This window comes from Ostrinia nubilalis, chromosome 16 (genome assembly GCF_963855985.1).
Source record: "Ostrinia nubilalis chromosome 16, ilOstNubi1.1, whole genome shotgun sequence".
NCBI lineage: Eukaryota > Metazoa > Arthropoda > Insecta > Lepidoptera > Crambidae > Ostrinia > Ostrinia nubilalis.
This window is the reverse complement of record NC_087103.1, coordinates 6075125-6101135: the sequence shown is the minus strand read 5'-3', so window position 1 is coordinate 6101135 and position 26011 is coordinate 6075125. Positions and strand designations below refer to the sequence as shown.

At 38.4% G+C, this 26011-nt stretch overlaps 1 protein-coding gene across 1 annotated transcript; it reads left to right on the top strand.

Moving 5' to 3' along the window:
- Positions 1-24133: 24133 nt before the first annotated feature.
- LOC135079117 (phosphomevalonate kinase) lies at positions 24134-25483 on the top strand. The gene is made up of 3 exons (XM_063973714.1): positions 24134-24429; positions 24616-24812; positions 24953-25483. Exons 1-3 carry the CDS (start codon positions 24350-24352, stop codon positions 25234-25236), a joined length of 561 nt encoding a protein of 186 aa, XP_063829784.1. The 5' UTR covers positions 24134-24349; the 3' UTR covers positions 25237-25483.
- The last annotated feature ends 528 nt before the right edge of the window (positions 25484-26011 follow it).

The window sequence follows — 26011 nt, the reverse complement described above, 5'->3', positions numbered from 1 at the left end:
GCGGGAGGAATACGGCCATATTTATAAGAGCTGCGGGGATGCAATCACGAAGCGGCGCGGGGGTCGGCGGGCGGTCGGGGGGAGGCGGCGGCCATTTTGAGGGCAGCTCTTTTTATTCGTTTTTCGCGCGGGGTGCGTCGTCGGCGGGAGCGCGCCGTGCGCTAATTGCGGGGGTAATGAGGGCGCTCGACTCGACTCGCTCACTCTATTAAACTCGCTCGCTATCGACTGCCTTATTGATTTGTCCTTAATCGAGGTGCTGTGGAGTGGCGAGTGGCAGGCATGGCTCGGCAATGTAAACAAACGTTCGGCTCGCGGCCGCGACAGCGCTGCACGCGGAAACGGTTGAAAAAATTAAATTAGAATGATTAGGTGCCTACCCGCAACCATCACTGACCTACTCGCTACGGTGACGACCCTCAGCTGCTACTATTTATTGCCTTGCTAAACTGAGCGGACATTTCTTACTAAACCATCTTACTTATGTCATTATCATTTGATTATTATTGAAGTCTTTATCGTTTGCTGGTATTTACATACCTTATTAAGTTTTTGGCTTACTTATAATAATTTATTGAACATTAATACTCATTATTACCAAGTAAGTAACTGCACCGAGTGTTTTTTTATTAAATAAAGAGACTTGCCTATTATTATTCGTTATGATGTAAAAAAGGTCGAATGAGTGTGCTTGAATTACCTTCCTAATCGTCTTATTAACGAGGCTTGTGTTTGAAATAATAATATAATACACATAGCACGTCCTACAGTAAGTACACATAATATTCACATCATTATATTTATAAAAATATAATAATTGTAGAATAATAGAATATTTCTTTATTATTGATTTTGAGTAGAATTTACACAAAACACCTATAGTTATGCAGAGTGTGGCAGCCGCCACATACAAACCTTGAGCATACGTGCGAGCATCACTGCGGCGCGCTCCTGACTGAGAAACTTGACCTAGTTTCATGATAAGTTTTATAACCGTAAATGCGGGTGAGTTTGAAACTTGTAAATATTCGTGTACCTTCTTTTATGTATAATTTCCGTGTCGTGTGAAACAGAAACATTGTAACTTCTTGCTGTCCTTGTCTAACTTTCCTAATATTAATATTTATTCTACCGTCTTTTTACGTGTATTTCTATGTTGTGTGAAACAGATATATTGTAATGTTAGGCTATCTTCTTCTAAATTATTTATTGTGTACCCTGCTTTTTACTATTTTTTGTGTAACGTGAAACAAGTATATTGATCGTCTTTCTATCTCGTTCTAACTGTTGATTGTGTTTTGTAGGTAATTGTTTTATTGTCGCACCTTTAATTTGATTGTACTTTTTTATGTGAAATAGATGTATCGTTTGTCCTTGTCATATTTTGTAAATTTTGTGTATAAAAGACCGCCGTTTCGGAAAATAAAGGTTCATTACGATTTTGGAGTCCGACTATTATTGAGCACCCATTCCCCGCACAGTGGTGACCCTACAATGAACAACGCACCTGAAACATCGCAAACTCCGGCAACCGCCATCTCGCCAACAGTAATCCCGATCAACCACGAAAACGCTGAAGTATCTGGAGTATCCGTCGGACTACGAATTCCACCTATATGGAGAGACAAGCTACGAGGATGGTTCGCACATTTCGAAGCTGTAATGTCGCCCCACAAGAAAAGTGATCAAGCCATGTACGAGCTTGTGCTGGGACAGCTGGAACGTCAAGACATTGATGAAGTCTACGACATTTTGAAACACCCACCTGAGAAAAACAAATACCAAACCATCAAGAAACGACTACTGGAAGTGTACGAAGACTCTGCACAGAAAAATGTCCAACGTGTGATCGCCGGAATGGAACTTGGTGACCTCAAGCCATCACAATTATTACGCCGAATGCAAAACCTTGCCGACGACCATCTACCTGAAATTACGCTGCGAGGAATGTGGCTCAACCAACTACCTTCAAACATAAGCTCAATTCTTGCAATTAGTGAAAATTCAAGCCTGAGTGAAGTTGCCATGATGGCAGATAAGATGATGGACCAGCAGTCACAACGTGAAATATCAGCTGTATATCAACGACCACAGCCAACTCCATCAACATCTACCCCACAACAAGAAGTATACGCAGTCAATCAGCAATACACACCTGGTTCGTCAAGATACCGCACTCTAGAAGAGAAGATTGACAAGTTAACGGAAGCTGTGACACTTTTAGTGACTGCAAACGCAACGGCCAACAACTATCGAGGCAGAACAACCCAGCGCTGGCAAAACGGCCGCTCCTACTCAAGATCGCAGAGCCGAGGCCGCTATTCACAATCACAACGCAGTGCAACGCCCAGCAACTCGCCGTATTGCTATTTCCACCGCAAGTTTGGTCATCAAGCTAAAAAATGTGCAGAACCCTGTACATTTCTGAAGACAACACATCAGGAAAACTGAAACCTGCGTTGGCAGAGACGGGTACCGGCGCATGGGATGAAACAAACCGTCTATTTATTACTGATAAGAAGAGCAAGCTGCTATTTCTCATTGACACCGGTGCGAACATATCAGTTATACCCAAACGAAGTGGCAAGAAAATGAAACAGACAACGTTTAATTTGTTCGCCGCTAACAATACAATAATACCCACATATGGAGAGCAAACACTGGAATTGGACCTCAACCTACGCCGTCCTTTCAAATGGAAATTTATCATTGCAAACGTCAGCAAGCCAATCCTGGGCGCAGATTTCTTGAAGCACCACAACTTGCTCGTCGATATCGCCGGCCGCAGCCTAATTGATAAATTAACAAACTTATCAACCAAGGCGTTCACTTGCAACTACCCGACACCAACGATACGAAGCATAGATACAAGTCAGAAGTACCACAATATATTGGCTGAATATCCAGACATCACACGCATATCTTCGATGAAAGAAGCACCTAAACATCGCATCGAGCATTACATTGAAACCAGTGGACCACCGCTTTACTGCAAAGCTCGACCGATACCGCCCCACCGTTACACCGCTGCGAAGAAAGAATTCCAAACAATGATGGACCAGGGGTTATGCCGTCCGAGCAAAAGCCCTTGGGCGAGCCCGTTGCACATCGTCCCAAAGAAGAATGGCGACATAAGAGTGTGTGGTGACTATAGAAGGCTCAATGCAGTTACCAAGCCAGACCGCTACCCCGTGCCTCGTCTGAAAGATTTTACATACCTACTGCAAGACAAGAAGATCTTCTCTACCATAGATCTAAACAGAGCATACCAGCAATTGCCTGTCTTCAGCGAGCACATAGAGAAAACGGCTATCATCACACCTTTTGGCCTGTATGAATTCCCTAGAATGTGTCCGGGACTGAAAAATGCTGGACAGACATTTCAACGATTTATCCATCAAGTCCTACAAGGCATAGACTACGCATACCCGTTCATTGATGACGTCATAATCGCTTCAGAAAATAGCTCTCAACATGAAGAACACCTGCGCAACGTCTTAAGCAAACTCAACGAGTATGGTATCACTATAAATCCATCAAAGTGTGTATTGGGTGAAGAAGAAGTGAAGTTCCTTGGCTACACAGTGTCTCAACACGGAATCAAACCACCCGAAGAAAAGGTCCAGGCTATAACTTCAATACCTAAACCAACAACTATTGAAGAACTACGAAGATTTCTCGGTACTATAAATTTCTACCGTGACGCCATACCTAAAGCAGCCATCATTCAATCTCCATTGAACGCATACTTACACAACAGCAAACGCAAAGACAAGACGAAGATTGAGTGGACTGAAGAAGCTACGATTGCATTTGAAGCGTGTAAAGAAAGCCTAAGAAACGCAGCTTTACTCGCCCACCCTGCACCGAACGCGCACATCTCATTAATGTGTGACGCCTCCAATAACTGTGCTGGAGCTGTGCTGCAGCAGTACGTGGACAAGAAGTGGCAACCGCTGGGATATTTCTCAAAGAAGTTCTCTGAAGCACAAAAGAAGTATTCTACCTACGACCGCGAGCTTTTGTCTATCTACATGGCAGTTAAACATTTTAGAAAAATGTTTGAAGGTAAACCACTTACCATATTTACGGATCACAAGCCTATCATCTTCGTCCTGCAAAAGAAGACATCAGACAGTGAAACTCCAAGACGCAGCAGACAAATATCCTTCATAAGCGAGTTTACCAACGACATACGCTACATAAGTGGAAAAGAAAATGTTGTCGCCGACACATTGTCTCGAATTGAAACCATAACCTGCCCTACAACACTGGATTACGAACAACTAGCCGCCGCACAACAACAAGACCACACCCTGCGAGAACTGAAACAACAGAAAAACCTAGTTTTCAAGATGATAGAACCACCAAATTGTAACTACAAGATCCACTGTGAAACTTCTACTGGAAACATCAGACCATACTTACCAGATGAATTTCGACGCATAGCATTCAACGCCGTGCATAATATAAGTCATCCTGGAACGAGAACTACAAAGAAAATCATGAAAGAAAAATACTTCTGGCCGTCTATGAACGCAGACATAGGCAAATGGACTAAGTTGTGCATGCCGTGCCAAAAGTCCAAAGTTCAACGACACACAAGCAGCAGTTATGGTGAATTTCAACCCGCCGACCGATTTCAACACCTACACGTTGACATAGTTGGCCCACTTCCGCCTTCAACTGAAAACCACAAGTATCTTCTAACGATGATTGACCGCAACACCCGCTGGCCTGAAGCTATACCACTACACAACATAACTGCAGAAACCGTGGCGAAGAATATCTATGAAACCTGGATATCTCGCTTTGGTTGTCCTACTACCGTGACCACCGATCAAGGGCGACAGTTTGAAAGCCAGTTATTTACATCGCTAACAAAACAACTTGGAATCGAAAAAACAAGAACAACACCGTACCACCCGCAATGTAATGGAATAGTAGAAAGATGGCACCGATCACTCAAGACAGCACTGACAGCTAAACTTATCGACCAACGAAATCACTGGCTACAGGCATTACCAACAGTACTACTTGGTCTACGAGCTGCTACACGAAACGACACAGGCGTGAGCGCAGCACAACTCGCTTACGGCTGTAGTATCAGACTCCCTGGCGATTTCTTCAATACGTCACCGATGACGTCACCGAATAACGACTACACTTATGTTGATCAACTACGGCAAACAATAAGAAACTATCAAGCCACGGAAAGAAAAAGAAATAACACCAATATATTCGTTCACGAAGACTTAAAGACCGTCAATAACGTGTATTTACGCATCGATTCATCACGAAAGTCACTGCAACCACCATACGAAGGCCCTTATCCGGTACTGAAACGAGATGACAAAATATTTCGACTCAAACTACCCGATCGAGAAGTCAACGTATCAATCGACCGAGTGAAACCCGCATACACACTGAATGAAGACGCAAATCACATCACTGGCACTGGACGCAACACTACCGGCACTACAATAACAACACGTTCTGGACGCACTGTGAAGCCCGTGGTACGCTTCGCTTGAGGGGGAGCTATGTGGCAGCCGCCACATACAAACCTTGAGCATACGTGCGAGCATCACTGCGGCGCGCTCCTGACTGAGAAACTTGACCTAGTTTCATGATAAGTTTTATAACCGTAAATGCGGGTGAGTTTGAAACTTGTAAATATTCGTGTACCTTCTTTTATGTATAATTTCCGTGTCGTGTGAAACAGAAACATTGTAACTTCTTGCTGTCCTTGTCTAACTTTCCTAATATTAATATTTATTCTACCGTCTTTTTACGTGTATTTCTATGTTGTGTGAAACAGATATATTGTAATGTTAGGCTATCTTCTTCTAAATTATTTATTGTGTACCCTGCTTTTTACTATTTTTTGTGTAACGTGAAACAAGTATATTGATCGTCTTTCTATCTCGTTCTAACTGTTGATTGTGTTTTGTAGGTAATTGTTTTATTGTCGCACCTTTAATTTGATTGTACTTTTTTATGTGAAATAGATGTATCGTTTGTCCTTGTCATATTTTGTAAATTTTGTGTATAAAAGACCGCCGTTTCGGAAAATAAAGGTTCATTACGATTTTGGAGTCCGACTATTATTGAGCACCCATTCCCCGCACACAGAGCGTTGTCTCCTGGCACAGGCAATCATACGCCTAAAAGGAGGCTTCGTCTATTAGTATTTATGTAAGCCTTTATAAAGAAATAAAGAATTTTGAATTTTGAATATGTTCTTAATATTATTTAGTTTTTGAGTGTTATAAAAATGAATAATGGATGGAGTTACTGAGATTTTCCATAATCAATGAAAAAAATACATATTCATCAAGAAGGAAAAACAAGTACTTAATGCACATTCTTCACAAATATTATTTTACAAATAAGAGTTTTTTTGTGTTTAATTTACTGTAGAGAACTATTTAATAAGTGCGATGACCAGCAGGTAATCGGTTAATGAATATTGTATTATTATCGTTTAGTTTAATTAGCCTTATGAGCTAGTCAATATACAGTAGTACAGTCATGTATAATTAATTATTCAAATTAAAAATCCGTGAGTCCGTTTACACGAAAAATAAATGAGTGATGGACCGAATGAATGAATGGCTGAGTAGGGCGACCACGGTTCCGTTTTTCCGGGAAATGGGTTTAATTTTAGGACTCCCCTCAATGACCTAACCTGAGAAGGGTCGGAATGTCAGGGTTAAAGCTTTTTTTATTTCTGTGGGTACCTGCCGCCTGCTTGTGAAGCGATTGGACATTTTTGTTAGGAATAATTTAGTACGTCTCGAGATCGGTTTACATGGAAGGGAAGGTGTAAATAATAAATAAGCATCGTGGATATCCTTTTTACTTTATTATATATTAATTACCTACCTGGTTGTGTTTAGGATAAGGTATGTTTGTATTGTTAATGCTCGATATTATTAACTAAGGAAGTGTTGTCAATTAAAGGCAATTTATGTTATGCATGTTACCTACTGCCTGCCTAAAAAACTGACTCCCATTACCTGCACATTTCTAGGGTTCTGTACATGTAAAAAACCCTTACGGATATATATTTTTGAAATATAATTATAAACGTTAATGCCATACTTGGACGGAACCGTATTCAAGGAAAAATGGTCGCACTTAGCAAGGTTTTTATCGTTTAGTAGGAAGTTAATTTAGGTTTATTGGTTAAAAATTAAGATTACCTGTAATTGATTTTTAATGGTTAACTTTTGATTGACTCATCATCAGTAATGACAATTTAAGATCAGTTTTATGTATTTCCGTGGTTAGACTGTTGTAATTAACGATAAAAAATTATTACATCAAAGGGGAGCTTGTATGGCAATACTATTTTCCCCCACGGGATTTGAACCCGCAATCACGTTCACGCGTAAGCAAAAAATCAGTCAAATGATTCTGGATTAGGTGAATAACGATAGCTAATTTGGTTTAAAATATTATTGCGAGTAGGTAAGTAGATATACATGTTAAAAATAATACATATTTATCAAACTTATTTTTTTTAAGTCTATTTGCCCAGGTGTTCATACTACATTTATCGTTATTCATGAATAATTACAAACATATTCAGACAAATATCAAAATATGCGAGCGTATTAGTACAGACTACAGAATGAGCAAATATGTTCACATGAATTCGTCATAGGCGGCTTCGTGCGTATGTTAGCAGCATGACCAATAATCCTGATAATGGGACCGCTTGTTGTTCTACAACATGTGTTTATTAGGGATACGTATAACAAAAGGAAAAACGGAAAAGTTTGGGGATCACTTCGTTTCTTTCTCCTTGCTTAGCATCCATTATTATCTGTCTTCAGTTCTTCACACGAATATGTTGAAATTAATATTAAAATATAGTAATTCCTAAATCTGGGGTCCCATGAAGCTGATAAATTCTCACTTCTAAGTTATTATTATTTTATTCCCCTAGCAAAAATTAAAATATCAGAAAGGTGGCTCCATTATTACCTATCTGAAAATAATATGGAAGATACAGAAGGAGGAGGAACCTTCATTGCTTAAAGCCAACTCACGCTTAGCTATTTTTTTAATTACATTTGTCTGGCTGGTTACTGTATAACATGACAACACTAAAATTGTACCCTTTACCACAGAATAAGTAATAGTACAGGTACAGAAGGATTACTCCGCAAGACGATTTAAATAAATGCGAGTCTTGCTACGACGCGATACAGTGGAATTCAGCTCGCACAGCACTACGTACCTACAATTTTATTCACCTACAAGTTTTGTCTCTTTCTATCGCGTGCCTCTGAACTCTTCGTACGCTGTTAGGGTTGCTGTCTAGTGAAAAAATAATTAATCTACTTATTTGTAATGAGGTACATATGTAGGTATGTATGCATTCATTATGGAAAACCTTGGGAGAGGCCTTTGTCCAGCAGTGGACGTCATTTGGTTGAAACGAACGAACGAATTCTGAACAGTAGTCATGGTAGGTTAGGTTCCTATACTATCCTAAGAATTATTGATTACCTACATGGCCAACATACCTTTCAGTATCTTTGGGAAGCGAAAAAAAAAGATAAATCCGGTAGATTTCTTTTCGAATTTAAACACCCGAACGCCGCACAATATTTCTTTCTCTTTATGTCCATTTTTAAGTAATACTTCGATCATAGAATTATAATCATACTACAACGCACGCCAGCTCCTGACGGGCGCGCGCGTGACACTCGACTGATATAATACCCGCCGGCGGGGCGCTTCGCTGTAGGTAATTATCGGATGTACCGCGCGGAGTGAGCCAGGCCTGCCTTTACTTAATTAAAAAACAAGGATTTTAGTGCTAAGTGATGACCAAATTAAAATTCTTTATTTATTGTATCCTGCCTGAGTTCCTGACCCAGATAGGCTCTTTTCTGGACACTATCAAAAATAACCCTACCATCCTTGCCCTGTCTGTCATATTCATATTATTATGAGAAGTCTCAATCAACCGTCTACATTACACTACGCATACATAAGCGATAAGCGTTACTATTACAATTTATTACAGGCAATCAAATTAGCATCCAGAGATTGTGGTGTTGTGTAATGTTGTGATTGCAGGTAGATGAGCCGCACATCTATTTAGGTTGAGTTAGATTATACATGAGGGTATAGTACGAAAATGCATATCACCCACCCATCATTTAACGACCTAAGCGCTCGCATTAGCAGCGTCGTGCTATACACGATGATATATACACATGACTAATACACGATTACATTTTACATGTCCTTTAAATCATATTAGGTACATGGTAACCAAAGTAAATATGTTTCATCTGTGTCAATTCTACGCAATATTTATAATGAATTGAAATTGATATACAATAGCGCCTCATTGTATTTCAAGATAAAAACAGAATTTCAGACGTCATTCGATAAAAACTCTAACCGAACTTGCATACCTATAGCATTACAACAATTCAACCTAATTTGAAGTCAATGTGCGCAAACATAATAGCTGAGCCGACAGTCAAGTGTAACAATTCAGCCGTTTCAATGCCCTAGTAAGGTAGTGCACCAACAATGGAGCGGGACGCGGCGAGCGAGCGATATGAAATTTCATTAACGAGGGTCGGTGAGCACTCCACAAGACGGCGGGCAAACAGCGCGCGTGAACCCACGAATAATTCACACGCGAGCCCTACAAATAACGGGCCCCCGCGTCCCGCGCGCCCCCTCCCCGCCGGCCGCAAACTGAGTTATTTATCGCCCCCGCGACCCCCGACCCGCGCCGGGGACAGGAAATACCCGCACGTATTTTTACTGCCGGCTTGAAGACCGCGCGCGAAACCCCTAGCGACATCTATCGGGGGGCGCGGACACTGTAAACTTGCCACCGGCTCGTATTGCCTGTACTCGCATCGCTACGAACCCTTTGCATGCCTTCGCTGACCCTTTTATTAATCCGTGCCAGGGACGGTTTAAAATTCTATTTGATTAAGTTGATTTAGTTTACATGTCTACATCTGTTACTTAATTAAAATGCTTTCCCTTAGTTCCTGGTTTTATATTCTGTTTTTCATTATTTATTAATTAGAAAAATAATAAAATGGTCTATTATTTATAAAGTTTTTTCTTCTCCTTACAGATCCCTAAATAAAGATAAAAAGTACTGGTTATGTAATAAATGCCTCAAACGGATGCACGTTTTTTCCTCGCTGTTCAAATTTTTTGTTGTTTTGTTTTTTTCATTAAAACTAAACAAAAGGAGATTGATTTCGTGTTAACAAATTGTTTGAACAAATCACGCCTATTTGTTGCATTACTTTACTAAGTAAAATTCAAAGTAAAGTCTGCTTGTAAATGACGGAGACGTTAAACAGTTTAATTAAGTGCGGGCAATATAGTGCTTGTAATAAACTTGTAAAGCACTTGGCTAGTAGGGTGACCAAATTATAGGTTTCGTTGAAATTTTTTGTTAATAGTTCTGTGAATAAATGAATGAAATGCCATTGTCCTTGGCCTAGTGCGTATGTTTGTTTAGAGTTAAAAAAAGAAAGTGTCTAACAACTTTCTTTTTTGGATGGCCTTTGTTAACTACTTAGAACTAAAAAATATTTAGAGATTACTTATTTATATTATATCAGATAATAGTATAGATTAGCTTGTTCTATATCCTGAATAATATTTGCAATTAGTGGAATTACAACGAATTATAATTTATACGCAAATAATTCATTAATCTTATTAAGCCGCACGTCATGCAAAAATACCTAATACGAGTAGTACCTACTGAAGATCATAAAACATGACTATCATAAAAATTATGTGATTAAATTCACGTGATATCTAACATAACTACTTCAAAAGATTGTAGGTATTATCTAAATTATATTCTATCCTATCATTGCAAACAACTTTAGCATAATACCTACACTACCTACTTCATATAATTATTATCTTAAGAATAATAGCGCACAGACACAACATCAGTAATCGTGTCAGTACAAGTAATTTTTTTTTCGTTTTTTTTCCCGAGAGTTAAGGAACCGACGAAGGGCATACACACAATACACAGTTCCCGAGGGATGAGCGATAGTAAGATATCATAATTCCAATTTATCTATGTTTCATAATTAAAAGTACCTAGTCATAGTCAGATAAAAAATATAGGTAGTATAGGAATTTACGAGTTTTTTCGATCTCGCATAACTCATTAGTTATAATCAATTTGGCCGAACCTCCCCTTTTACGGAAACGTCTCACTTGGTGCTTGCGGCGCGCCCAGCCACTCGTAGATCAGGGATGGACAAACTTTTTATTATTAAAGGCTGAAATATCGGAAAAAACAATTTTATTATAGAAAAGTTTCTAATTATTGTTATTTTAATTAGGTTTTCTATTCTCATATAGGTATACTTATCCTTTACGAGTATTTTAAAATTGTGTAAGTAGAGTCAGACACATAAATTACCTAATTTGTCAGTTAATTTGATACTACATAGTTGTAACTTTAGGTACTAGGTCTTCTAACTAGTTAATTACTTGTTATAATAAAATAAATACCTTTAATGTAGTTTTCCCCAAGGACTAGGTTGTCAAAGCCATTAGTATCGTATTGGAACAAATCGCGCGGGCCACGTATGGCCCCCGGGTAGAGTAGAAATGTAAGGAATACCTAATCAATCCATCTAAAGGTGAACGAAGTGACGCGGAAGAAATAGAAGCATATGTGTATTTAGAATGCATAAAACACACTACTTTTTTCTAAATTAATCTTAATGATAGATAGAGTTTTACAATCAATGACCACGGGTGTCCACAAAGAAATTGATCCATTCAAACAATAAAAAATACGATAAACATACCCTACTACGAAGCGGGCCAATTGTTCCTTCAATTGGAGCCAGTTGATTCAGCGCCGAGCGGTGGGTCAAGGGTTCAGTTCTCGGCTCGCTTCTTACTGGTTATTCATTTCGATGTCTGCTCCCGAGTGTTTTGTTTTGTTTATTGCTCTGTGACTCTTCGGTCTCTATCAGATTTTATTGAGGTCACAGAGGTTTCCGAGCCCATTAGTGTCTCTGCATATTTTTCATGATCATCGTGACAGTTGCTTTAGTGATGCTATCAATGTTTAGGCTGAGTTGCACCACCTAACTTTAACCGTGACTATAACGTTATCCGGTGTGTTTTGTATGGAGTTTGACAGATTTTTGACGTTTATTAAAGTCAAAGTAAGATGGTGCAACTCAGCCTTTGGAATCTCAGAAGTTATGGTTAAAAATGTTTTCCAAGTATCTATCTATTTTGCAAGATTTCTCAACGCCCTTCTGTTGACTGCAGTTTCCATAAAACTGGAAAGGCATAACAAAAATCTTGAACGTCAGTATTTACGATAAAAAGATGATTAAACTAATAAATGATCGCATGTTATAGAGCTGAAATACAGGGCTTCATGAGAACACATTACATATTTTGAACTAATGCATTCCGTGGAAACACTGTGTAGGTAGTAGGTACCAATTAGTGCAGAAGTTTTCCTATTGAAATCTCGCTACAATTAAATTATGTAGGTTGTTTAATTAACGTCATAACTCATAACAATGCGACTGTATCGCGAATTCTAAATAAAGCCCAGCAACCGAGGCAATCATAATAACAAACTTTGTTGCATAAAAAGGAAATAGTGTCCCTTTCAGACGAGGAAGGAAGGAAACCAACTGGAGCCCGAGGTTGGTAATTTGATAAGTGGCAAAAACAGTGAGTCGTTGTTTTGATGGGGCTATAGCTATCGTTGCTAGGGATGGCCATGGGTGATCGGAGTGATTTCTGCTATAAAGTTGATATTTTAGCGACAGAATAACTATGTAACTTCCATGGGCTCGTTACCACGGAGAGATATCCGGTTTTCTGCAGGGATTGTTTTTTGCAGGAACCCGTTTTCAAACGAACATCCCGTTTGCAATGTCCCGAAAAAACCGGACCTTTCAAAATTGTAATTCGAATTTCAAACTCGTGTGAGTTTTTCAGTAAAGTACAGTTTTTCAGGATCCTGCATTAATAAATCCCACAAAACCGGATTGACCTGGTAACAGGCCTTAATCTATCATATCTTATGAAAAGCCACGCATAGATCTGTGATGATTTTTGACTTGCTCAATAACACCAAGAAAAAATATTTCGTCGTCATCTTTTCTTCGTAAAGCCTCTAAAAATCTCACAGCCTCTGATCTCTATCTGTGGTTTATTCAGTCACTCACCTTGTGACACCTTTGGTCGGTAAAATAAAAAACCCGTATAGGGTCATCCCTAGCGGTTGCGGTCGCATGTCAATTAGTTGCGAGGTGCGATAGCCGTGGCGGCGATTCCACGAGTAACAACAACAAGTACAAACAACGGTGGCAATTCTGGTAGTTGGACGCTCTCCTAATTATTCGTACCAAGCGCTTTGCTAGATCTACATAACTAATAACATAAGTACGTGTAACTCTTAGTAGCTTTTATATTAAGTTTCATCGCTTAGAAAATTTATACGAATTTTATACGAATATTAAACAAAGAGATACCTATGAGCATAGCTGGGCACCGTTAATCAAATAGTTAACTTCGTTAATCGTTAAACCGTTAATAAAAAAATTAACTTCGTTAAACGTTAAAACGTTACATTCAGCAAGATTTAACGCAAGTTAACGTTAATCGTTAATCCGTTAACACATGCAAGGTTCTATAATTTCGAAAGCAAATCAACTTTTATGGTATAACGTAAGCCTAACTTTTACGGTGGCTTTTTCTATATATTCAATAGACTGTAATTCTACTAACGTTATACCATAAAATCTGATTTTTATGTAAAATATTTGGGCAATGATTAGAAATTGTTTCGACATCAGGCACACAGTTTTGACAGTTCCAACTCCTTGCCAGACATTTTTTTTAGGATAGCTGCTAAAGCAACAATGACCCAAACTTCATAATCCACCAACATTCTAATCTACATGTTACGGTCAAAGTGATAAATGTGAAAATTATGAATAATCGCCGGTTATTATGAATAATTACCGCATGATTTGGTAAATGTGATTAATATGAGGTCATTTATGTGTGTATAAAACTAAATAGGCGGCTTAGGGGTGGCCCAAGGGCCACCCCCGCCGCACCTTAACCTATTTTTCACTTTAAATCAAAACATTATGTTATAGGCATCATGGAAAAGTAATATTATGCAAGAAACATTCCAAACTCATTATGTCAAATTATATTAATATATGATATCAAAACGTTCAAAAGTTTGGCTGTACACGAACACGTACACAAGATGTTGTTCTCTTTTATGATATTTGTTAGTACTAAGGTTGAATTATTAAATAATCACTGTTAAATGTGATTAATTTATCACTTTTACCGCGACTGTCGGGAATTATTCATAATAACCGGTTATTATTAATAATTTTCAATTTATCACATTAACCGTAACATACATATTGGGAGCATACGCTGACAAACTTTCAGCTTTTATAAAATGACGTAGGTCTGGCGTTCACCAGCTCTTAGTCTATGGTATCTCAATCTCAGAGCCTTGGTTCAATTACAATACAATTTAGCACCGAAGTGCTCGAAAAAACAAATCCACCAAACCCAAACTCGATAAGTTTCCGCGGTTTCGTTTAGGAATTCCTATGGCCACCTCCTGAGTCCATCATCAGGACCCTGGACATCATCTAGTACTAAAGTTATCGAAAAGATAAATCCAACGAACCCAAATTCGATGCGATGCCGCCATTTCATTTAGGAGTTCCTATGGCCACCTCCTGACTCCATCATCAGACCAGCTTAATGGTAACATTGCATTTTCCTCGTACTTACATAATAAGTATACCAAAAGACAATGTCGGAAATTGGCGTCTTTTTTTTTCGCGCGGCCATCGACCAAACCTTGTTTTTTGATTACAAAATAGTGTAATAAACCAAACTTACTATGACAGTATGACATGTATACCTCTAAACTCAGTTCAGACTGAATTACGAGCATTAGAAGTTTGATGATTTTACATACTAGATTTGCTTTTTGCGCGCAAGTTTTGTAAGATATTGCAACAAAATAGTGACATTGTATACCTGTGTAAACAAACAATACCATCCATTAAAGCAGTCTTTCCCAAAGTGGGCGATAACGCCCCCTTGTGGGCGCTGCAGGCTTAAAGGGGGGCGGTAAGAAAAAAATCGGGACGTTATTTAGAGGCTTGGGAGGCGTCATTTACTAGGAGAACTCTTAGACACCGACTGAGCACTCGACACTCGACTACAAATTGGGGCGCTAAAAAGAATTTATTCTCAAAGTGGGCAGTAGACAAAATAAGTTTGGGAACCACTGCATTAAAGGCTCCAGACATCAGTATGGAGCAGAATCAGCGCAATAAAAAAATAGCACAACATTATCAAAATTGTGGAGGTATGTAATATTAATCACGCCGACAAAACGGTAAAACAAAATATTAAAACAAAATTTTTTTTAGGGTAGCTCTTAGGTAGGTAGGGTAGCCCCTACATGTGAAGTGGGGATGATTTTTTTTTCATCTTCTACCCCATTGTGTGGGTTATCGTTGGATAGTTCTTTTAAAATGACTTAGGGGTTTCTAAGACTATTTTTCATTTAAGGGATCGGTTTGCAAAATATTAAAGTTTAAAGTGCCAATTTTTGTTCAAGTAGGGCGCCCCCCCCCACCCCCTCTCTTAAAACTAAACTGGGCTTTAAAAATCTAGAAAAATTCGTAACGATACTGCTTTTCATGAACTTTCAAGGAAAACTGAAGCGGTTAAAATACATGACATCAGTTAGATTAAGAGTCATTTAACTAATGTATTATAAAATTCCTTAACTAGTGAAAATTACTTAGAAGAAAATATTAAAAGTGACTTTAGATAAAGTAATTGCTTGCTTCTGAAATATATTGTGTTAATGACGGACAACTACGGAACCCTAATACACTGCGCGTGGCACGACACGCACTTGGCAAATATTTATTCTAGTGTTTTTCAGCGTGCCTGCTGTATCTTTTTGGTAAATAGTAGGTACTGGATTAACGATTAACGGACTTAGGATAATTTAACGGAAGTTAACGAGTCCGTTAACATTTTTTAAAGTTAACTTTAAAGTTAATCCGTTAATAGAAATGTTAACTTCGTTAATTAACGATTAACGGATTAACGAGTTAATGCCCAGCTATGCCTATGAGAATAAGTATTCCTACAAATCTCCCTAATCTCAAAAAACTTCAGGAGGGTAAAATAGAAAATTAACTGAAAATTAGTGGGTCTTTTATATGGTGTGTTGTGTCAAACAAAAAACCGCACCACATGACGAATGCACGTCTGGCCAGTGGCGGCGTAGCATAGGTTGGCACCCGGGGCGGCACCCCCCCCCCCCCCCCCCCGTCTTAATATAAATTATAGCCTAAGGCATCCCAGAATGGCACCCCCCCTGTCATGAAATCACGACCGTCCTTGCCATGCAGATGCGTCAGTGAGAACTAATTGCGCGACTTTTGTCACCCCCTGATGCTTGGCACCCGGGGCGGACCGCCCCCACCGCCCCCCCCTTACGCCGCTACTGCGTCTGGCATTAAATTATTTGGTTTAACAGCTGTTTCAACAGAATTGCCACTAACCTGAACCTAATTATCAATGTATTTGCCAAGCACACCCAGAAATAACCGCTCCCGGCACACTTATCTTCAGGACAAACACCTAGCTAATTAAAACCGAATAATAACGAACGCACTCCAGTTATGTTAACCGCGAGATAGCACCAGGAAACCACCAGGTTATTTTAACCTTTATCAACCACTGGTTTTAGGTTTTCACACAGATGAACCCTAATGGATTATTAACTCTAATGACGACTTCAAAATAAACCTATTAATTAACTATAATCTCTAACTCTACTTTAGTGATTAACAGCAGGCAGGTAGGTAGTACTTACAGATATTGTCTAGGTATCTAATCTATAAATGCATGAAATTTGCTTATACGTAGAATAGTAATTTAAATACTTAGACAGCACATTAATTTACGATCTAATCACAGGCGCTAGGCTACCTATTGTTAAACAGGAGACTCGTAGTCGTTACTGAAGCACAAAGCGAAATCAATTATGAAAATGACCATTAACTCGCGCTTACGCGTCTAAAGGCCGATAAATAATGCTTGGTAACTTCAAACGTTTCCATTTCCATCCACTTATCGCAACCCGGACAGATATTAACCCACTTTTATTTGCCCAATTCACAAATAACAGCTCAAAGTATCGCCGAGTTATCGGAACGGAATCGTAAAAAATTAAAAACAAAATCCGCGCGCTCCACTCCCCGTGGCACCCCCCATTTTTTGCGGGTAGGTAACGTGCTCGGTGACACCTCAGTCGGGTCAAGTGCGGGGGGCGGGAGGGGCGCTAATTCTGAGCGCGTGACCGCACCCCCCTCCGCCCGCGCTCGCCCTCTCGTTTTCCCGCCGGATTTGCGTTCATACAGTAAAATAAAAAGGGCGATTTGGCGCCCTCCATCGACGCCGCCCGATTAGCGGCGCCCGGGGAAATTAAAAGTATTTTATTCGAGCATTTATTCCCTTTTTGTTTGCTTTGAATAATGCGAGCGTGTGGTGCGATGTGTACACGGGCACGCCGGCCTAGGGTTGGCAAATACAAAGGGTAAACAGAACTATTAAATTAGATATTTTGATTGGTAATCCTCTTTGGGTTTGTGTATTTTTCTCTTAATTTACAAACTATGTTAGGCTCTAATTTAGCTATTATTAACAAAGATTAAAACGTCTTATTATAATGTATTGTAGATGGTAGAGTTAGAAAATGTAAAGCACCTACGAATTCCTGTCTAAATTTTCATAAAGCAATGTATGTTGAGATTTTTTAAATGTAAGTTATCTATTTTCTTTCTTAGTTATCTGTTACACTTTCTTGATCCAGAGGTCCTGAGTTTGTTTCCTTGGGTACACTCACAAACCATGTCAAAATAAGCCTACGGTGATTTGTAATGTCACCAGAGTTAGTAACTTGGCGGGCTAACTAACGAACCGAATGTGTGAGTCCCTGATTTATACAGCTGATGACCGAAACGCGCGTGGCTTTTATAAACCCTAATAGTATCATATCTCTAGGGGTCAGCTGCGTTTGAAGGTCCAGATGATCGCAAAATTTTAATAAGAAAGATATCACGTGACACACCTATAGCTATAGTGTCAGCACAACTACATTTCATGTTAGGTAAGCTCATTAAACAAGTGATATTAAATATACAAACAAAAGATAATTAATCAAGTTTAACATTCAAAACTAATTACCGACAGAGTAAGTTTACAAAATAAAATTATTTATAAAGTCTGATATAATCACCTTACTAACCTTTTGTAGTCATAATTTGATAATTGTATAGGTAGCATTTAAAAGTTAAATCATAACTCTACAGTATTTAACATTTAGTTGCCAAATTGGATTTATGCAATGTAGTGAACCTTGACTCTACATTTAGAAGCTTTACTATGTTGTAAAGTGCCCATATTAGCTCGTTGTTACATGTAAGTGATTAAAGCTGTTTTTAATGTCAATTTACATTCAATAGCGTTTACATTTAAAAAAGTCAGACAATAAGCGATAAGAAAAGATATTTATGACGGAAAAGATATCGCAAACACTAGTGTGAAACCATTTGCGGTAATTTTGTAAAACCTCGGTTAAGAACTGTTTTACATGAGTTTTCTTTATAGGTACAACTAGTATAGGTAGGTGTCATTGCAAGCAGTCACCTACGAGTATTTATGTTAATTTTCACCTATTTCGTCTAGCACAAAAATATTTCTGAAATAAAAACAAACATTCATAACAGACAATAAAAAAGTGTCAACACCGGTGGCACTCGCAGATTAGCCTACAAATCACAAACAAAACATTTCATTTCGAAATGAGAGCGGTCGGTTTTTCCGCGAGAGGGCGCGGGCGCTATAAATCAAATATTAGCTCTAATAAATGGAAGCCCTTTTTGCCAACAGTGTTCCCGACTTCATACTCCCGGGTAAGTGGGTGTCTGCCGCGCGCCGCGCTATGCCGCTACATTATAATATTCTAACAATGTGGAAGTTATCGAGATCCCTGAATAGATGATGAGGGCAATGTTACAGTGACTTTTTGATTTCGCTGTGACATGTCTATTGATGAGGTACTTAACTGGTTGATGATTAAAGGTACATCCACAGTGCAGTGGCGTGTGCGGGGCGTAGGAGAGAAGTATTAATCGTGGGACATTAGTCAGTGCATGTGATGGCCACTCCGCCGGCTCAAGCAATGATAAAAATTGTCACACACTTCACATCACACAGCAATGTGAATACACCTTTACGATATTTTTTAACGAATCATTTACGCAGTGTTTTTGTCGTTTACTTTGACATAATAAATTAATAAGTAACTATACAAGTGTTTGGCTGATTTGTGTTCAAACACATGCTTGATTTACAATTAACATATTCATTACTTGGCTCGTAAATTAACAATAACTATTCATAAGCAGCGTTCACCTTTCCCCTTAGCCTTCTAGGTTTGTTAATAACATTTTAAATTATAATTTTTGCCGTATCCACCCCGATGTGGATTGTTGGCGCGACTCTCCCAATAAGTGGATGTCGGAGCTTTGTCCGCGAACTAACATGCTTCATGATATAATGACTATGTAGTTCTTTGAAGTTGTTTAAAAGATGATTTTGTTCAACATTGTTTTAAGGTCAAGTATGAACAAATGTACAACAGTATCTTTGTCAGGAAAAGGTCAAATATCACTACTACGTGTGCTATTGACTGTGCATCTATCCGCCCAACTCACTCAACTATCCGTCGACAAAAAGTCTACAGTCTGCGGGTATCTAAAGCTTTATCGTCGTCGTCGTTTCAGCCAAATGACGTCCACTGCTGGACAAAGCCCTCCCCAAGGTTTTCCACAATAAACGGTCCTGCGCCGCCCGCATCCAGGTTCTTCCCGCGACCTTTGCCAGATCGTCGGTCCGTGGTCGCCATTCGAGAACTTTTCTGCCCCAACGACCATCGTCTCTACGAGCTTTATGCAAAATCGAAAATAACTACCAAAATAAGACGCCACAGTGTAGCTTGACGTGTCTTCTTTACATTCCTAAGATTATAATAGCTTTGTGCCACTTTCAACCGCCTTAATTGACTCCATAATTACTTTTCCGCTCTTTCGTTGTTATTTGATATACTCTTCCATTATAAACTCTGCCCTGTCGTTACGTTGGCATCAATCAAATTGAGTTACCATTTTTCATACGTTCCAAAAATGGTGTTCATTAACATTTGATAAATTCATCCTAGGCACTTAAAATCATTTTAAATTTCGCTCAAATAGGTGTCTTTAGTTGAATAAAAAGCTTATCGAATGGAGGCTTCTTTCTCTTAGTAACATCATTTTTCATTAAATTGGAAAAATTCTTCTATCTACCTGAAATAAATTAGACATTATTCCAGGTGGGTATATAAATAATACTTAAGTTATTGTCCTGTGCTTATTAAATCCCACGCAGAAGAATACTCAATACTCAATACTCAATATGTTTATTGCTTCCATAATAATCTTCGAGCAGAAGTTATTACGAAATAATCTGAAGTATTATTTTTAAGTATGTATCTACAAATGTTCAACCAAATATATAGTTGTCTCAATACATCTATTGTAACGTCAAAAGGCAGTTTCTGAGATCAGGCGATGACTAATAGAACGCTTAATTGCGTGACTCGAGCGTTTCTTAACGCACAACAATGGAGTTCAACGTGTTATAAAAGGATGCTATTAAACGCTTGTAGTATTTACATAAATAATTGATGTGGCTCGCATCTTTATCGCCTCCTCAACGTAAGTGCTTTGCGAAACGAACGAAGTTATGTCCACTTATGGGGAATGTGATCACTTCAATTTATTATCCTTTTACGCTCAGAGATACTCTATTGTAAACACTTTTGAGTCATTTCGATGGTCTGCGAAATGAGTTGACGTCTTCATGGAATTTTTGAAGTTTTCAACTTGAAAAGGTTTAAAGTTTTAATGAGTCTCTGACAGAGTAATATTAATATTATTATGCAATGATTACTTGCGTATGAACTCGAGACAACTTTAACTTTATTTAATTTGGATGTGACGAGCTACTAGTTAATTCAGAAACTTAGTGAAAATCCAAGAAAAAATACTAACATATTTTTGGGTTTCCCACGTGGGAATCGAACCCAGGGATTACGGTTCGAGGATACCTACCATAACTACCGATGGATACGTGGATTTTAAATGAAGAAAATCCTTTTTTCTTCAACAAATAAGATCTTAGGGCTATAATAGTTTCACCAATGTAATTAGTTGAATGAAAGACATCAACGCATCACGCCTTCCAAAATGTTGCAAAATGTGTGTCCTCTAATCGCTATAAAATGGCTTTAAAATTCGTATAGTTTAAAACTAACGATTCATTTTGGTATACGATCTCATAATTACTTACAAATGTATAAAAGTGTAAATCCATAATTTATTGAGACCAATTTGCAAAATGGAGAGTCACATACATGTCGATATTAATTTAATAGCTCCTAATTGAACGTCGTTCGATGTTAATAAGAGACGAAATAAAACTTACCCGGCGAGTTCACAACAAAAGTTCACAGCTATGACTCCGCAAAACTCTGCAGCGAATCCAATTAAGCCATTCAAAAACAAGCTAACGTCTTACTTTGTGTTTGACACTTGAATGCTCCGCGGCCCTCAGCATGCGTCGAACTTCGACTCCGCTCCCCTATTTACCCCGCCTCATATTTCCGGGTCCGTTATCGACAAAGAAACCCCTCATATTGAATCAAGAATAATCATAAACCCCCTAAAGACCCGATTTGTTTCCACGAAAGGCCTTTAATACTTTGATACGTCCTTCGTTATTATTTTTTGTTCCCGTAAAATAGCGAGGTCCTATCTCAGCCGGAGATTAAATTTCGACTTCCTTCGACGTTGATTGATTTAGGTCTATCTTTTAGATTCTTTAACAGCTGACTAATTGGATCCTTGAAAATGACACCTAATTGGTTTGGTGCTTAGTCAATTTCGGTTAATGTGTAATAAATTCTTATGACACGACACGTGTTGATTAGAATGATGAATGCAGATAATGGTTATATGAATGTAACATTCTAGGAAGTATACTCATCATGTGAGGTGTCATAATGGAAATTCAAAAACCTTTGTTCGGTCGACGACGCCCACAAAATAAAAAGCGGCATATTGCAGCGGCAAAATATTGCGACCGTTGAGTGCAGCGGCGCAACTCGCAGCTATGAAAACCTCGTGCCTCAGCACAACAGTTGACTCTAAACACACTCACACATGCACCACTACTACAATAAACCGGGAGGGGGCCGGGTGAGGCGAGGGGTGACTGTGACGATGCAGTTTGCACCGCGGCCTCCTCCAACCTTCACCAACTTGCGCCCGTGTTCTTGGGAATCGTTTTAAATTCAAGAACCGCAGAACACTCCGCAAACAACAACACACCCTCTACTCCCAGACTTACGAGCCAAAATCGTAACAACACCGTATTATAAGTCGTTTCGAAAACGGAATACACCGTCACCACAACATAAGATTTAAAACTCTAAACGTACGACCGAAAGTCGAGAATCCCGTAAATAATGCAAGAATGGCAGCAGTCCTTGGTGTGAGTGCGGAGGTGAGAAATACATTAGCGGTACCGTTTTCTATTGGTCGTTGCTCCTGTGTTGATATTAAGCAGTCCACGTGGACTGCTCCGGCGGTTGCTTGTCTCGTTTTTTTCGGCGGGTGGTTCTCTGTCCGTCCCGTTCTAATCTACAACGAAACGTGGAATGTCATGTCCGGAGTTGTTCAGAAAGTCGTGAGCGTGCATCGTGCTTCGAACTTGCTTTTCGTTGGATAACGGCGCATGTTCGGCGAGTTGCCACTCTACATAGAGCTTAAATCGTTACGCGTTTAGGACACGTTTCGATTGTAACTGAAGGGTGGTTGTAATAATTTTTGAATGCGTAATATTGATAAGCATTTTTAAGTCAATTAAGGTTGTAAGCTAAAAGCGGTTGTTGCTACATTTAAATTATCGGTCGGCATTCAAATAACGCCATTTTTTTCGTGTCGGCACGAATTTATTTATAGTTATATATGTTATGGTGGGTATAATAACGCGGCGTGGGCGATACTATTACGGCGCATATCGAATACGGAGCTATTCATTCACTCGGTCACGGATATCGGCTTAGTTTAGTAGCGGGCTGGATTAATAAATTTTGTTGAATATCGCGTTAGGTCATTTGCTACGAAGTAGTCGGTTATTCAAAATTAAGGTACTCGTTCATTAAATTGTCAGTTTCTTGAACGCTTATCTAGTTTTTGGCTAGGATTGTAAGATCCTACCTATAAAATGAGGGTATATAGGTAGACCTACTGTAAAATAATATGCTACGAAATCTTACACGTAAAACTTATCCGGTAAGATAGTGAAGTTATGGAACAAATATATACAGCACAGTACTCAGTTAAGAGTTAATAAAAATATTTAATTAGGTTTTTTTATAAACTAAAATACAAACATTTTAGGGGAATTATTGTAAGTATATAAAAAATGTAGAGTGGCGACGAACTTTTCTGTAGTACTGCGACTGGTACTATGGACGACATCTAGCGATATTTTCATAGGACTACGTTCTATGACGATGAATACTAGCCTGAACAAATTCTACGCCTTTGCTTGCAAAGTGAATTGTCCGAATCAGACCAAAGTTAACATTAGCAATATATAAATTAAAAAATAAAATAAGTAAAATTCTTTGCATGTATCTTGTTGAACCCTATAAAAGACTACCTATAGCATAGCTAGAAACAAATATTTTGTATCTAAGATGAATGATGGTTACTAGGTAGGTATAAATAATATACGCGGATCGAATTCGGACTGCAACCTTATGTCATTTTGTCTGTCAGTGTCACAGCAAGCAACTGTCAGGTCAGTACTGTCACTCAACCACTGTCTCTTTAGACATAATCTCTAATCTGTGCCACTGTCTGTTCGTAGTCCAGTGGGTCTAGACAAAGTGCAAATTATAATCGCAAACCAGTCGAAAAGTGGTCGAAAAGCCCCTTTTTTGTATGGAGTTTTGACGGATTCGATTTTCGATTCGATCAAAAAGTGCGTTTTGTCTAGGGGGGCTGTGATAATTTTGAGGAAATTTGTTATTGTTTAAATAATTACAATAAGAAACAGAGGTAAATTCAAAAACGTATTGTGGCAAATAATGGCACCGGGCATTATTTTATTGTTTAGTGGTAAAAGAAAATCAGGAAAAGACTTTTTAACCGATCATTTACAACAAGAGTAAGTAGTGTTTATACGATGTAAAATAGGCATAATACCTACCTATTTTATATTTTCCCTGACTAACTGATGAAGCTATATTTTTCTTTTGCTTTTCTTACTTTGGTTGAGGGAGTTGAGGTACCTACAAAATGACTTAAAATATTTTAAGTACAAATTTAGTAAATCTTTACATTTTCATTTTAGGCTAAAAGAAAAATGTGAAATTATTAAAATATCAGCACCAATCAAAAGTCACTGGGCGAAAGAGAATAATCTAAATTTGGATGAACTCCTGAGCCACAGTGAATACAAAGAGCAGTATAGATTAGAGATGATAAGATGGAGCGATAGTGTGAGAGAAAAAGACTATGGCTACTTTTGTAGGGAAGCTTGTAGTAATGGTAATTAGACGAATATATCAATACGCTAATGACAATATTATTTGTCCTTTGCTTTGATGATTCTTTGATTAATCATTAAAATGATTTGAATTTGTCAGTAAGTCTTAAAGAAATTATCAAACATTTTCTATTAATTCCAGCTTCTGAAAAACCTATATGGATTGTCAGCGACATAAGAAGAAAGAACGACATACGCTGGTTTAAAGAAACATACAAAGACCTCATCAAAACTATCAGGATTACAGCAGATTTAGAAACTCGAATTAAAAGAGGATTCCAGTTCAAAGACGGAGTGGACAATGTGGCTTCAGAATGTGATTTAGATGATTATGATCAGTGGGATTTAGTTATAAATAATGGTGAAGGGAATGTTTCTTTGCAGGAACAACTGAATTGCATAAAACAACTATTGCCAATTTTATGATCAAATTATTTGTCATGGTAGCTAGATTTGTTTTTGAAATTAAGTATACTTTTATTTATTAGGAATCTCCAAAGAGAATTGAAGGAGCCTTGTCCCGTGGCAGGTTAAGCTGTTTTATAATTATTTTTATATGTAGTTAGTTATTGAAATGTTTTATTATATTTAATTTGTATTAATGGGTCCAATAAATGAATGTTGATTTTTACACTTAAGGAAATGCATGAAAATAAATTAATTATTTTTTGTATTTGTACTTTTTTCTTTCCCTAAGTATTTTTAGCCACAAATCGAGACCTTTGTTGATGCCTGGATGGAAGCTTAACAATGCAACTCCATACTGCGCCACTAGATGGCATCTGTGTTAGGTTGTCTCAGACCAAGACGTTTGTTCTGTATTCTGAGACCAAGACCTCAGAATACGGAACAAACCAGAAACCGTCAACGGGCGTAAATGTGTATTCATATAAATTACTCCAAATCGCACTAATTTGACTTTAGAGCAATTAGTCAATGGCCGGCGCGCGCATTGTTTACATATCCGTCAGATTGACACTTTATAATTAAATTATGCCGTCTTGTGCCGTTCCAACATGTAAGAATGCTACTGGAATTACGAAGAAAGTGCATGGGATCATGTTTTATCCGTAAGTAGCACATTTCCAATTCATTTTAATTAAATAATAATTTTCAAAAAATATCACGGTTGTATTTTGTAAGTGTTGCCACAGGTCAACGGAATATTTTACCCTACTTTTTTATATTGAATTACATTTGT